At 39.9% G+C, this 15,303-nt stretch overlaps 1 protein-coding gene across 2 annotated transcripts in view; it reads right to left on the bottom strand.

The window, feature by feature from the left end:
* Nucleotides 1-15,303, bottom strand: part of PTPRR (protein tyrosine phosphatase receptor type R) — a 289,686-nt gene that overhangs the window by 107,921 nt on the left and 166,462 nt on the right. For both annotated transcript variants that reach the window (XR_004439734.1, XM_033221272.1), the window contains exon 6: nt 10,010-10,278. Coding sequence is in view for 1 of the 2 variants with exons in the window: in XM_033221272.1 (XP_033077163.1) it covers nt 10,010-10,278 (269 nt within the window). In the remaining variant the exon portion in view is untranslated. The remainder of the gene's footprint in view (nt 1-10,009; nt 10,279-15,303) is intronic.

Below are 15,303 nucleotides of genomic sequence, written 5' to 3'. Positions count from 1 at the left end.
TAAATGGGGCTGGAACATAGGTTCCAATAGAATGAATGGTGTTTATTTGAAGGAGGCCACGTACCACATGTATAATGGGCTGGGAAGAGCAAAGGAACCTGGAGTATAAACTTAGCTCTGCTGCGACCTTTGGCAAGCACAGTAATGCTGTTGGTGCCCCACCCAGGTCGCCTTTCTCCGGCTGGTGCCGCATCCTCTCCTCCCCCGCTGCTGGGAGGGCAGCCTGTTAGTGGTGCCCAGCTGCCACTTAGCTGGAGCAGCCCCCTCAGCTGATGGGTGTTGCTGAGTCCAGAGGCGTCTAGGAGGTTAGGCCTCCACCACCCCTGGGTGACCTAGAGTCAGTGGTTGGCTGGCATGAGGGTGCAGAGGCTCGGTCCCCTTGCCTCAAGGTGAAACAACTGTCCACGAGGGGCCACCCGTGCTCAGAGATCCCTGTGCAATCAGACTGAGGGTAGATGGCTGCTGCCACCACCTCTTTGCTTGTTCTCTTTGTTCTGCTTGCCCTGCTTTCCTAATAGGCTTCCCCTGAGAGCATCTTCTCAATACATCATTTGTACAAGAGGCCTTGTCTCCAGCTGTGCTTTTAGAGAACCTCATCGAAGACCTAAGAGAAAGATTCGGGGCCCCAGTTTTACTTGACAGAAAATGAGAGAGTTGGATCCATTTTCAAAGATGGGTCTATTTAATGAATATCTATCTATCTATCTATCTACCTATCTATCTATCTATCTATCCATCCATCTATCTATTTATCTATTTTTCGAGACAAAGTCTTGCTCTGTTGCCCAGGCTGGAGTACAGTGGTGCAATCACAGCTCACTGCAACCTTGAGCTCCCAGGTTCAGGAGATCCTCCTGCCTCAGCCTCCTGAGTAGCTGGGAGTACAGGTAAACACCACCATGCCTGGCTAATTTGTTTAAAAAATTCTCTAGAGATGGGATCTCACTGTGTTGCCCAGATTGGTCTCAAACTTCTGGCTTCAAGTGATTCTCCTGCCTTAACCTCCCAAAATGCTGGGATGACAGGCGTGAGCCACCATCTACAGCCATGAATACAGATTTTAATTTCCAGGGTATTTTTTACACTTTAAGCTCTGATATGCAGTCATATTAATTCTATTCCCTTCTCTTTACTCATGTGTCCCAAAAAGAGATCAGTGGAGGAATGATTAAAGATTTTCCGGCTGGGCACGGTGGCTCAAGCCTGTAATCCCAGCACTTTGGGAGGCCGAGACGGGCGGATCACGAGGTCAGGAGATCGAGACCATCCTGGCTAATACGGTGAAACCCTGTCTCTACTTAAAAATACAAAAAACTAGCCGGGCGACGAGGCGGGCGCCTGTAGTCCCAGCTACTCGGGAGGCTGAGGCAGGAGAATGGCGTAAACCCGGGAGGCGGAGCTTGCAGTGAGCTGAGATCCAGCCACTGCACTCCAGCCTGGGTAGCAGAGCAAGACTCCGTCTCAAAAAAAAAAAAAAAAAAAAAAACAAAGATTTTCCAAGTTAAAATTTTTAAGCATCAAAATGTACCTCCACTAGGGAAAGCAAGGCACGGGCATCGGGACATTCTGCCTTGCCAGGAGGAAATTGTAGTACACAAAGTCTTTGAGTTTGAATGTAGAATGGTCAACGTTTTCTTGGTGTGGACTGTCTTTTCATTGCTTCCACCATTGCAGACAAATTTCTAGTTCTGATAAAAATCTCCCAAGCTCAGCAACTCTTAAGGAAATCTTTAGACTCACAATCCTGGGTGTTGTATCATTTGCACGGTATTTATTGTAAATCATAACATGTATACCCTATTATGGTACAGCTTAAGAAAAGTTAGAGAATGTTTGTTTGTTGGATATCAGCAACCCTTGGGGGCCTGCTGAGGCCTCCGTTACGATCGAAAAAAAACACCCATTAATATCATAGTCTTGAGGGCCCACCAACTGATCACTGAGAAATGAAACCAGGATGGAGAGTGCTATATTACAATGTGCTACCCTTCCTTCCTCGACAGTTCTCTACCTGTCCTTGCACAGTGTTTACTCATAATAGAAAATCAAGTGAGAAAAATGAGGAAATAATGTGAACCTATCCAATTTGCCTGTTGATTTCCTTTCCATAAAATTGGCCATTAGTCATACAGTAGCCCAAAGGGAAAATGTGCAGAATCTTTCAGATTCGTAAGTTCTCTGTTTTCTCACTGAAGAAAATGTACTTTCTAGAGTTTGAATGTGATTGCTCATTTAATTGGCATTTGGAACTCAGCATGTATACAGTTTCCCTGAGAGTGATCAGTAGAGCATTTTGGGAGGGCAAAGATGGGACGAAAGAGGAGCAGGAACATGAACTAACTGTGGCCTCACACTGTGCCAGCCACGTGACATTTGTCGTGTAGCTTACCTGTCCCAAGAGCTGTGCAAGGCACACACTATGCTCCTCAATACAGATGAATAGACAGGTTTCAATTTATGTATGTAGTAGTTACAGAGCAAGCATTTGAATTTGTACCTGGACTCACCATGGGAAATGAATGCATTTGTTAGACCAGAATTGATTAATTTGATACTGTTATTTATTAGATAACATTTAGTGGCCAATTTATAAGTATGTATTTATAAGTTACATGTAACTGTATGTTTACAAATAGGATGAACAAAATTATGTCAACTGACAGTTAAAAATATAATGTTATATGACAGGCTCAACTGTAGCGGTTCAGTAGAGAATAAACTTCAACTCCGGAGTTCAAGTATAACTGACCTAGTGTAGGTTTGTGAAATGGAATCAGAGCACAAAAACAAAAAGAATCTTAGATTTCCTTTTCCTTCTCAAAGACACCATGCCATTTTGTATGGATTGTTAATTTTGTAGTATCTTTTGAAGTAAGGTGGATCAGATATTATTTTATAGATTGGGAAAACTATACTATGGAGGACTTAATTAATCTGTTGAGCCACTTATTTAATAAGTGTCAGAGGTAGTATTAGCTGAGACTCAGGTCTATAGTTTATCATTAAGCTATTGGTTCTTTTTTTTTTTTTTTTTTTGAGACGGAGTCTGTCACCCGGGCTGGAGTGCAGTGGCCGGATCTCAGCTCACTGCAAGCTCCGCCTCCTGGGTTCACACCATTCTCCTGCCTCAGCCTCCCGAGTAGCTGGGACTACAGGCACCCGCCATCTCGCCCGGCTAGTTTTTTGTATTTTTTTTAGTAGAGACGGAGTTTCACCGGGTTAGCCAGGATGGTCTCGATCTCCTGACCTCGTGATCCGCCCGCCTCGGCCTCCCAAAGTGCTGGGATTACAGGCTTGAGCCACCGCGCCCGGCCAAGCTATTGGTTCTTATGGAAGATTCTTTAGAAATAGATGAGCTCTTCAGATATGAAGCAACATTAATTAATTCCATAATATTTTTGAGTGTTTACTATGTACCAGGATTTACAGGAACCACAGGAGACACAGTATCTTGAGCCACAGTACCTGTTCTTAAAATTCTTGCCATCTGCTTAAAACATAAGACGAACTGCTTAAAAACCAGTTCTAGTCCCTTCCTGAATGACTGTTCAACTAAAATCACTGCCAAAGGAGTGATATATATGAGAATTTATAGGTGTTATAAATCACTGTGGGCATGAATAGGTTACATGGCCAGTGGTAGGGGGTAAGTTTTGTGTTGGGCTCTGGAGACTGGAGATCGGTAGGCCGAGGGAATAGGAAGGACCGGGCAAACAGAAATGCAAATGTGGACAGGAACACAGCACATAGAGGAGGATGGGGATGGAAACAGAGAGAATGGAATAGAAGGTTTATTTGGGGATGTAGCAGCAAATGGATTTGGAGTAAATGATCAGGGCCAGATGGTGTAGGACCTCTGAGGCCCAACAAGATGGTCTATGCCTTATTCTGTAAGCAAATGGAGCCAAATGGGGATTTTTGCACAGCAAAGTATGATAATGAAAGATTGTTATAGCAAGATAAACCTGAAGACTGCTGAAGGGGGAAAGAGAATTAGATGCAGGCAGATAAGATGAAATAAAATAATATATGTGAAATATATTACATATATTAATCTTAATATCATTTGTATAATTATATGACACAACAATTTCATCATGAAGTAATGAGAGCTGGGCCCAAGGTAATGATTACAGAAAGAGATAATCAATAATGAGAAAGTTGGAAGAGCAAGAATCAATATGATTTGGTGATTAGTTGGAAAAAGGGAGAAAAGAAGAGAGAATTGCTATGTTTCTCTTTTATTTATTTATTTATTTATTTGAGACAGGGTCTCACTCTGTCGCTCAGGCTGGAGTGCAATGGCACAATCTCAGTTCACTGCAACCTCTGCCTCCCAGGCCCAAGTGATCCTCCCACCTCAGCCTCCTAAGTAGCTGGGACTACAGGCGTGCACCACCACACCTGGCTAATATGTTCTCATTTTATAAGATTTTTTAATCTTCATAATTTCAGAGTGTATTCTTTATACTCAGTTAAGCAATCCATTTAGTCTCTATATATTATTTTACTTATCTTTTAATTTTAAAATTACATTTTATGATTATTGATATCAAAGTGATAGATTCTCCCAATCAGGGATGAGAAATTTATATGACATGATCCAAAAGATTGGGACAAGTGATCATAATGCAGCCTTTATGGTCTCATGGTGATTTTAATAAAGCCATACTTTTATGCAATAAGTAGAAGCTTATTACCTCACTCCAGGATCAAAAGATGGAGAGCTATTAAACATGAGACTATTTTAAAGGCACCATTAGAACACATATACATAAATTAAATTTTAAGGCTTAAAACTGCCAGAAAAGTTTTCTGACTGCGTGGAACACTGTACATTCTTCAAATTTGGTCACTCTTAAAACTCTTCATTATGTCATTTTGGCAGGGAATTGTGGTAGAAAAATGGGAGTGAGAATAGAACAGGAAGGGTTGGTGGAATAGGTAAAGTGTTTCCCTATAGCTACTGGGAGTTCACCTGAGGTTAGTCATAAATAACAGTCATTAATTGGTTAATTCATTCATTTAGGCATTTATTTCCAGGAGCTCCTGGTCTCCAGAAATTATGTTCTATGTGTAAAAGATAAGGAAACAATTAAATCATATATGTGTCCTCAAGAAGCTTAGAGTCTATTGGCTACAACATATTAGTAAACCAGAACTTAAAGACAACAAAGAAGTGCTATAAATACAGTAAGCACACGGGCTTATGGAACTAAAGCAGCGGGGAACTGAAGAGACGTAGCTGAATCAGTACTGTGCTGGAGGAAGCAGGAGAAGGAGGTAGAGGGAGCCTCAAATTGGCTTCCAAGAGGAAGTGATGCTTAAATTCCCCTCCCTGTATTCCTACTCCCACTTTCACCTTCGGACCTTCACTGTATTCAGGCTGTCAGGGTCTTTTGGTGTTTAATTGCCTTTGAAGAAATCTGAGAGCAGAAAGCAGGGAAATTTGAGTCCTGTCATGAGCTTTGTGTTCTAAAGGCCAGGCCTTGGTGGAAGGTGGTGTCTCAGGGTGTGGATGTCAGATAAGGTAGGATATGAAATAAGCCAGAGTAGGCTTTTCTATTCCCAAAGCCTAAGAAAATGCCCATGGGCCCAGGAGAAGTGTTTGTGGGTGCAGGTGAGACCCTGGATCCTTCACCGCTGAGCCCTGGGAAATGGGGGACCCTCAGTAGGAGGACCGTGATCCTTGGTAGAGCCATGAGAAATGGATGGAAAGTGTTTCTGGGGGATCATGTCTTAGATATGCCCAGCTTTTCCTATGCCTCCATTTGGGGTAGAACAGTGAGATGATTCTTGGGCATCTAAGAGTGGTTTGGATACAACTGAAAAAGAGGAAGAGACAGAGGAAAGGAGAAAGCAATGGCTGGAAATGAAGGGACTGCATGAATGGCCACAGGGAACAACATGGTGGTAACTGTCCTGAGAATACTTATGAGAACCAAGGAGATAATGGATATCTTAGCAGATGACAATGTGCACAGATGACATCAAGGCAGATGGGGGGGCTTACTCTTCATGTTGAGAAAGTCTCCTTAAAATGTAGAGGAAACTCTAGGAAACTAGAAGTAGGTTGGGTGAATCAGAAAAGAACTGAGATTGAGTTTCTACCATTTAGGTGAAACGGCATCTAGAAAAAAAGCTTAGGTTGAGTTACAGAAAAATAAAATTGCGGCCGGGCGCGGTGGCTCAAGCCTGTAATCCCAGCACTTTGGGAGGCCGAGACGGGCGGATCACGAGGTCAGGAGATCGAGACCATCCTGGCTAACACTGTGAAACCCCGTCTCTACTAAAAAATACAAAAAACTAGCCGGGCGACGCGGCGGGCGCCTATAGTCCCAGCTACTCGGGAGGCTGAGGCAGGAGAATGGCGTGAACCCGGAAGGCGGAGCTTGCAGTGAGCTGAGATCCGGCCACTGCACTCCAGCCCGGGCGACAGAGCGAGACTCCGTCTCAAAAAAAAGAAAAAAAAAAAAAAAAAAAAAAAAAATTGCATTTCCTGTCTTCTTGATTTGTAGACCCAGATTAATGCCCACTATATTCATGGTACTTTTCAAGGGCAAGGAGGACTAGGGAAAAGGACAGGTTCTAGGCAAGTATTAACTCTTAGGCTTAAAAGAGAATGGCATAGTACCTGGAAAAATATCCAAGTAGCGGGATGAGCCTAAGGGAGTGTTTAGCAGGAAATATGGGTGGACATAGGCTCCCAAAGGCCAGATCAGAAAGGGCCTCATGTTTTATATGTAGAAGTTATCAGTTTCTTCCAGAAGGCAATGTGGAAACACTGAGGAATTTTATAAAGAGAAAAACACTCAAATATAATTTAGAAAACCACTGTTTGAGAGATCTAGAGAGTGGACTGGGAAAAAAGAAAACAAAACAGAATTTGAGGTGGGGACCAGGAGGAGACTGGCTAGAATTAGGGAGATCCTGAGTTCTCAGTGGGATTGGGGTTGGACAGGGGGAACAGTTGGGAGAAGGTGCCAGGTCTTCATAATGTTTGGCTATATGGGGAGGGGGAAGAAACAACACGAAGCAGCTGAGGATATTACAGGTTTCGGAGAGTCACTATTTAAAAAGAAGAGAAATGATTTGATGAGGAAGGTCTTGAGTTCCATTTCTGAATGTTATAAGTTGGTAGTGTTTAAGAAAAGTCAGAGTAGCGACGCACAGTTCAGCGCTGAAATATGGGTCTGGATTTCAACAGAAAGGTAGATTGAGCTAAAGGTTCTTTTTCAGGAATCACTAAAAGGAAGTAAGAGAAGAACTGGCCGTGGCTGGATGACTGAGGGAGGAGAGAAGAGGACACAGAATGAAACTCTCATGTTAAAAGTTAACAAGAGAAGGGAATCTGGAGGAGACCAAAGGTAGCAACTCAAGAAACAGAAAAATAATGTATTTGAGGTCAGAGGAGGAGAGACGTTTAAAAAGGAGGTAGTTATTTAGTGCTAGATGGGAAATGAAACATGTGCTTTGGATTTGGTAGTGAGACCATCGATAATTAATTTGATAATCGAGCATGTGAAAGAAGCAGTGAGAATGAAAGGTGGGAGAAGAACAACAAGGCAGCAAGTACACTCTGTTCTTTTAAGACACATATTTGAGAAAGGAAGGAAAAACAAGAACCAGAGGAGGCATTGGATTAAGGGAGTTTCTTTAATACAAAAAGGAACCTATTTCTATGCTGAGGGAACAGCATTAGCAAAGAGGGTACAGTTGAAGGTCGAGGAGGAAAACTGATGAAGTTACTAGGGTTGAGGGGAATGACCTGGAGCCCTTGTGGAGAGAATAGTCTTCTCCTGCTCTGAGGTGGAAGAAAGTAGGAGGTGAAGTGCGGGATGCAGTGAAGTTGTAGATAAGGGGACAGAGAATCTATTTAACACTGATTACACACTTGCTCTGCTAGAATCCCCCATGTGAACCAAAGAGTTGGGTACGATTCTGTCCTTATATTCTCCCTCTCAAAGATTCACTTTAATGAAATGAGTAAGTGAGTATTTAACCTTATACTCCTTTAAATTGTAGACCAACATGTCCAGCAGTGGTCTACAGGGGGCAGGATGCTGGGAATGGCTACTTCCCTAGTCAATTTTATACTGACCTTGCTTAGAATTGGTAGTGCATGATGATAATAAAAATTTGTCTGACTTTTAATCAGTTTTATTATGACCCTTCGTTCTACTATAGATAACATGGCCTCTTATTGCCTGCAGAGCTTTCTTGCCACCAGCCCTTCATTCATCACTGATGCTCAGGTGTCTGCTTCAAAGTTACTCTTTGAAGCAAACATAAATGCACAAAAATAATGTGGATAACAAAAGCAAAAGAATCAGAAAGAAGCTAAAAAAATAAGTTAAACCTCTACATCTTTTAGAAGAAAATGAGGTCCAAATGAATGAATGACTCAGGTGAGGGCACCAAACCTAGGAACGGCAGGGCTGGGTCTGGAATTCAGTTCTCCTGACTCCCAGTTAGCCTCAGGCAGAAAGTTCCATCTTGTCTACCTTTCCACAGTGAATCATTAAGAGCAATTTGGTGATATCTACATAAGTGAATGTCACTTGGAGACCCGCATTGCCCATCAAGAAACCACAAGTATTTTAGGGGAGGAGGCGGAAAGAATGACTTGATCAATCTCTGTTTTCTTCCTGGTGTGGAGTCAAAGTGTTCAGTGTTTAAGGACCTTTAGAGATAAACAAATTTCTTTATTTTTATGTCATTCATTGTTCCTTGGCAATACTTTCAAATAGTTATGAAGGATCAATTTTGTATTCTGCAGTTCTTAAAATTCCAAGCTATATTTTTTGAAGGGTGTGTTTGTGTGTGTAAACCACAACTATTTGCATAGGGCATTGTGATGTATCATGGGAAATATATTCAAAATTTATATATGTGATTTAAAAACCTCAGCCAACAAAATATACAGGGTAGAAAATGGAGACATAGTAAAATAAGAGGAGAATGAACCTGGGATATTACCTTGAGAACTTACTCTCCCACTACCCTGGTGTTCAAAGTTGAATACACTACAAGTCATATTTTAAATATAAAATTAAAGTTTATTTTAAGAAACACATGGAAAAGCTTTACTTGAATATTTTTGAGAGGTAAAAATTAGTCTCTCGTTTACGTATTTTGCAAATCCAAGTTTTCTTACATTGGATTTGCTTTTAATGGAAATGGATCAGTATAAAGTGAATCACATGTATAATACATCACAAAAACGGTAAGGCAACAAAAATAATGGCATGGATTTTTTTTTCTTCAGAGAGAGTTTCACTCTGTTGCCAAGGCTGGAGTGCAGTGACGCCATCTTGGCTCACTGCAACCTCTGCCTCCCAGGTTCAAGCAATTCTCACATCCCAGCCTCCTAAGTAGCTGGAATTACAGGCATGCGCCACCTCACCTGGCTAACTTTTGCATTTTTAGTAGAGATGGGGTTTTGCCATATTGGCCAGGCTGGTCTTGAACTCCTGGCCTCAAGTGATCCACTCACCTCAGCCTCCCAAAGTACTCGGATTATAGGCGTAAGCCACTGTGCCTGTCCAGTGTTATGGATCTTGATATTGAATGCTTGTTGTGGTTAAAAAACGCAGAGCTAAAACTTTAAAAAAAACTAATCCATGGCATCTACTCCTGCCTGACTCCAGACAATGTGGGCTTTCACAGGAAACACTGAGCTTGTTCTCAGTCTCTCTACCTATCAGAGTTTCATGACGATTAAACAACATAGCATCTTGTGAGGTCAGTGAACTTGAAGATGAACTTTGCTTGGATCTACACCATCTTGGATCTAGACAAGCTTAACAGAATCAGACATACCTAACAGATTTTATCTAACACAGTTGGATTCCTTTGGGAGACAAGAAACACTGCTTCATCTGACTGTCCATTTAGTGGTGAACAATTCTACCCAATTATGTCAATCATTACTAGTTCTTTCTTTTTTAGTTGATGAATACTCTTTTTATAAAAAGCCACACATAGGGGATACAGAACAAGCTCTTACCTCTCTTGAAGTCCTATGGGCTTCATTTTGAAAGGAGAAGGGCAGACGGAGGTAGCGGTGGTAGCTTTGATCTCAGGAGCACCTCGGCCTTGAGGGTCCACGACAACATTCAGTACCTTTGGGGCCTGCTCAGGTTGGACCATGCTGTGGACAGTCTTTGCCTCAGACAGTGCTGGCTGTAATGTGATGGGTGATAGGTGGATCTCCTGGTTTTTCTCTTTATCTTGTCTTAAGGAAAGCTGAAACCTCTCTTTTAATCTGTAAAGAATCTGTAGAAGGAGATATAAAAAACTCCTGTCACATTTCTCACACTAAACAACAGAGTATGATCTTCTCCATCCCACCCTGGCATACAAACCAAAATAAAGGCTTAACGATAAAGTAAACAAAGCCCTGTAAAAGATGATTTCTCAGTTTCGTGGTATTGAGATTTTCCTCAAGACAGTATACTTGGTATTTCTAGTTATGCTGCACATACATATCAACTAATTATGCACATAAATCTGTTCCATAAAGATACATTCAAAAGTAAATTTAACCAATTTTATTAAAAATGCCAAAGGTTAGTTTGGTCACATGGGGAAATGGTAGGCTTATAGAAGGAATAACCATAAAACACAGGTCTACAACATTTATAGAAATAGAGATATGCATCCAACATGGCTTAGTAGAAAAAAGTAGTCTTGCAAATATTAATAAGATGATAGTTATACTATAAACCACTATTTCTTATGTTGGTAAATCTCTGCATTAGTCATATATCAACTTGAGTATCTGTTAAATACTTGACAAATTAAATTTAGGGTATCTATGAAAGAATAATTAGGACAACCAGAATTTTTATTCTTACCACTTTGCCCTCCTAAGTTTTAATATTTAATTTAATTTAATTTAACTTAATTTTGATACAGGATCTGGCTCTGTTGCCCAGGCAAAAGTGCAGTGCTGTGATCATAGCTCACTGTAACCTCGAGCTCTCCTTAAGGGAAGAGACTATGCATCTATGAGATAGAACTAGAAATGCATATTAAACATTGAACTCCTAGGAAAAGAAAGACATTTTATTGTTTTTTATGTCAGTTCACCTCCTTGTAATCTGGATACTTTTATACTGGTGGTATTCATTGACTCTGGTAGGGAAAAGTTGAAGCTTAAAATTTGAAAAAAGGGTAGATTTGGAATATTCACATGACAAATGTTAATCACATGAATGAGAAAGAAAAGATGTCTGATATTAAGTAAAATGTCTTCTTACCTTTATTATAATTACTTTCAAGCAAATGTAATGTGTTTTCTTTAAGCTATAGGATGGAAAAGACTGAAGATAAATGCCTTTATCATGTGCATAGTGTCTAAGGTTTTTAAATTACTGCTTCTCTTCAGTTTCCATGACCCTCATGGTGTAAAAGCAAAACCTGCACTAGAACAGTATCAATCAGATGATACATATATTTTAGGCTTACTGTGTTCAGCTAAATATTTAATTACTAAATGATGAGGCAACAGAATTTAAAATATTGTTTTAGTTGCAAGAAAGTTATTTTCCCAAATGTAGAAAAAATATATCTGTACCTTTACAAAAATACATTTAGAAGATAAGGCATATATTACATATTTTAAGTTCTTCACATCTAAATATAATATGCATATCAGAACATTTACTTGCCTGTTTACACTTGGATTTTGGAGAAATATGAATGAACAATGAAAATGGGAAAGCCAAGGAAATCTTGATCTTCTCAATTGTTCTTGACAGGTAGCTTTTATATTAGTGTAAAACAAAGTCTAGTCCAAAGTCCTTCCTTACCATTCATGAGCTTATGTTTTTGAGGAGAAACCTTTGTAACATATTTTCCAATCAGTCATCTGTTTACTTCATGTCTGGTTACAGGTTAACTTTGCAACCTATCTCCATGTAGTATGTGTACAAACTGATTTCTACATCTTTAATTAGGGAAAAGTAGAACCTGCAGACTGTATGATGTATATAAGATAGTGTTTAAAAATACTCAAGAGATTGGACTGTCTGAAAAAATGTGGAAAAAAATGGAAGAGATTGCTACTTGGCAATAGAGTAGTTGTCATGAAATTAAGCTATAAGGCAGTGATTCTCAACTGGCAGGGATTTTGCCCTCAGGAAACATTTGGCAGCTCTAGAGATATTTTTGGTTGTCATATTTTCAGTGTGTGGGGGAAGGAGAAGGGAAAGGGTGCTACTGGCATCTGGTAGGCAGAGGCTAACTACCTTTACAATGCATTGGAAAAGCTCCCCACACACCCCCGCCAACAGAAATAGTAACTCCGAAATGTCAGTAGTGTTGTTGGTAAAACCCTGGTATAAGGGATCACAAAAATTTTGTGGTGTAATCTCCTCATTTCGCATTTAAGTCCTGAGCTGTTGGATGATTTATGGAGGTTTGGAAAGAAAACCTCGAATCCGGATTTTCTGACTTCCAGGTATGTGATCATTCAACTCTATTGTTTCCTCCAAATTCTCATGTCCTTCTTTGAAACCTCTTTCCAAAAGCATCTGGAAAATCTTTTTCTCTGCACAGATTGAGATCTGGAATACAGCATATGCATATTTCTCTATGGGAATTCACTTTGTTTAAAAACTCAACCGAAAAGCTTACCGTAGCAATGGCAAGTCAACATTTTGCCTTCATCTCTAAGAGCTTGTTTGACTCTTGGACTGGAATAAAGTCATTTAATAATTTAAAAAAGGAAAAGAAAACAGATTATTGAATGAGAGGAGTGGCAAAACTCAAACTATAGCAAGAGAAGGAAAATAATAGTGGGAACAAAAAATCAGAGGAACACAGAAATGGGAGGAAGCTAAAAAAATTCTATGAAGCTTTTTTGCAGCTTAAAATTTTCGTTAAAAAATCTCATGAGTGGTTATTTATAGATTCAATGCCATCCCCATCAAGCTACCAATGACTTTCTTCACAGAATTGGAAAAAACGGCTTTAAAGTTCATATGGAACCAAAAAAGAGCCCGCATTGCCAAGACAATCCTAAGTCAAAAGGACAAAGCTGGAGGCGTCACGCTACCTGACTTCAAACTATACTACAAGGCTACAGTAACCAAAACAGCATGGTACTGGTACCACAACAGAGATATAGACCAATGGAACAGAACAGAGTCCTCAGAAATAATACCACACATCTACAGCCATCTGATCTTTGACAAACCTGAGAGAAACAAGAAATGGGGAAAGGATTCCCTATTTAATAAATGGTGCTGGGAAAATTGGCTAGCCATAAGTAGAAAGCTGAAACTGGATCCTTTCCTTACCCCTTATACGAAAATTCATTCAAGATGGATTAGAGACTTAAATGTTAGACCTAATACCATAAAAACCCTAGAAGAAAATCTAGGTAGTACCATTCAGGACATAGGCATGGGCAAGGACTTCATGTCCAAAACACCAAAAGCAACGGCAGCAAAAGCAAAAATTGACACATGGGATCTAATTAAACTAAAGAGCTTTTGCACAGCTAAAGAAACTACCATCAGAGTGAACAGGCAACCTACAGAATGGGAGAAAATTTTTGCAACCTACTCATCTGACAAAGGGCTAATATCCAGAATCTACAAAGAACTCAAACAAATATACAAGAAAAAAACAAACAACCCCATCAAAAAGTGGGGAAAGGATATGAACAGACATTTCTCAAAAGAAGACATCCATACAGCCAACAGACACATGAAAAAATGCTCATCATCACTGGCCATCAGAGAAATGCAAATCAAAACCACAATGAGATACCATCTCACACCAGTTAGAATGGCAATCATTAAGAAGTCAGGAAACAACAGGTGTTGGAGAGGATGTGGAGAAATAGGAACACTTTTACACCGTTGGTGGGATTGTAAACTAGTTCAACCATTATGTAAAACAGTATGGCGATTCCTCAAGGATCTAGAACTAGATGTACCATATGACCCAGCCATCCCACTACTGGGTATATACCCAAAGGATTATAAATTACTCTACTACAAAGACACATGCACACGTATGTTTATGGCGGCACTATTCACAATAGCAAAGACTTGGAATCAACCCAAATGTCCATCTGTGACAGACTGGATTAAGAAAATGTGGCACATATACACCATGGAATACTATGCAGCCATCAAAAAGGATGAGTTTGCGTCCTTTGTAGGGACATGGATGCAGCTGGAAACCATCATCCTTAGCAAACTATCACAAGAAGAGAAAACCAAACACCGCATGTTCTCACTTATAGGTGGGAACTGAACAATGAGATCACTTGGACTCGGGAAGGGGAACATCACACACTGGGGCCTATCATGGGGAGCGGGGAGGAGGGAGGGATTGCATTGGGGAGTTATACATGATATAAACGTCATGCACATGTACCCTAGAACTTAAAGTATAATAAAAAAAAAAAAATCTCATGAGTAACACAAAACATTCTGTTTGGATTAGAATGTGTTCAGATTTCAAAACAATGCCACCAACCACTAGTCTTTAACATTTGTTCTTTACAGTATTTTACAATTAGTTCTGAAGGAGTTCATTCATTCTTTTAATTTAATAATCCTGAGCCAATCCCTACTACATTCCGTAAACAAGATATTGTAGATGCAAAAGCAACACAGAATTCTGTCTTCTGGGAATTCATAGGCTTCCAGAAAAGATAAATGTGTAAAAACTATGTCCAGTACAAAGTACTAAGTGCAAAAATAGAGGTGTGCCTACAGCACACAGGTACAATGTGGCACACATTTACCAGTTCCGTCTGGGTAGAATGGCTCTGATAAATACAGCCATTCACATCTGCTACTACTGGAGTTATTTGTGGTCAGAAATACATGTTCACAAGACAGTGATAAGACTAAAAAAAAAAAAAAAAAAAAAAGACCAGTTTGACTCCTTTATGAAAACAAATGGAATTATGGTAAAGAGCCCCGACTTTCAATTTAGATAGACTTGGTTTTGAATTTTTACCACTTCCTACTCCGCCACCCCCATACCCACCCATTGCATGTTCTTGGTCAAGTCATTTATTTTTTCTGAATCTTAGTTTTCTCATAAGTAAAATTAGGAAACTAAAATATGTTAAGCGTTTAGTACTAGGCAGTAAATTTACTACCAGTTTAGTACCAATAAGTGCGCAATAAATGGAATAAATTAATTTTTATTGTTATTACTATTAAGACAGTTGTGTTCTTCTTAATACAGAAAAAATTGAAAATTAGTTTGAGTTATAAGCCTACTTAACCAATCATTCCAGCTAGGAAGCTAGTCCTATTTCCCTTCGTT

The sequence above is a fragment of the Trachypithecus francoisi genome, unplaced genomic scaffold (assembly GCF_009764315.1).
Source record: "Trachypithecus francoisi isolate TF-2019V2 unplaced genomic scaffold, Tfra_2.0 Lachesis_group11, whole genome shotgun sequence".
In the NCBI taxonomy this organism is placed as follows: Eukaryota; Metazoa; Chordata; class Mammalia; order Primates; family Cercopithecidae; genus Trachypithecus; species Trachypithecus francoisi.
Note: the sequence above shows the minus strand (reverse complement) of the source record. Positions and strands in the feature narration are given on the sequence as shown.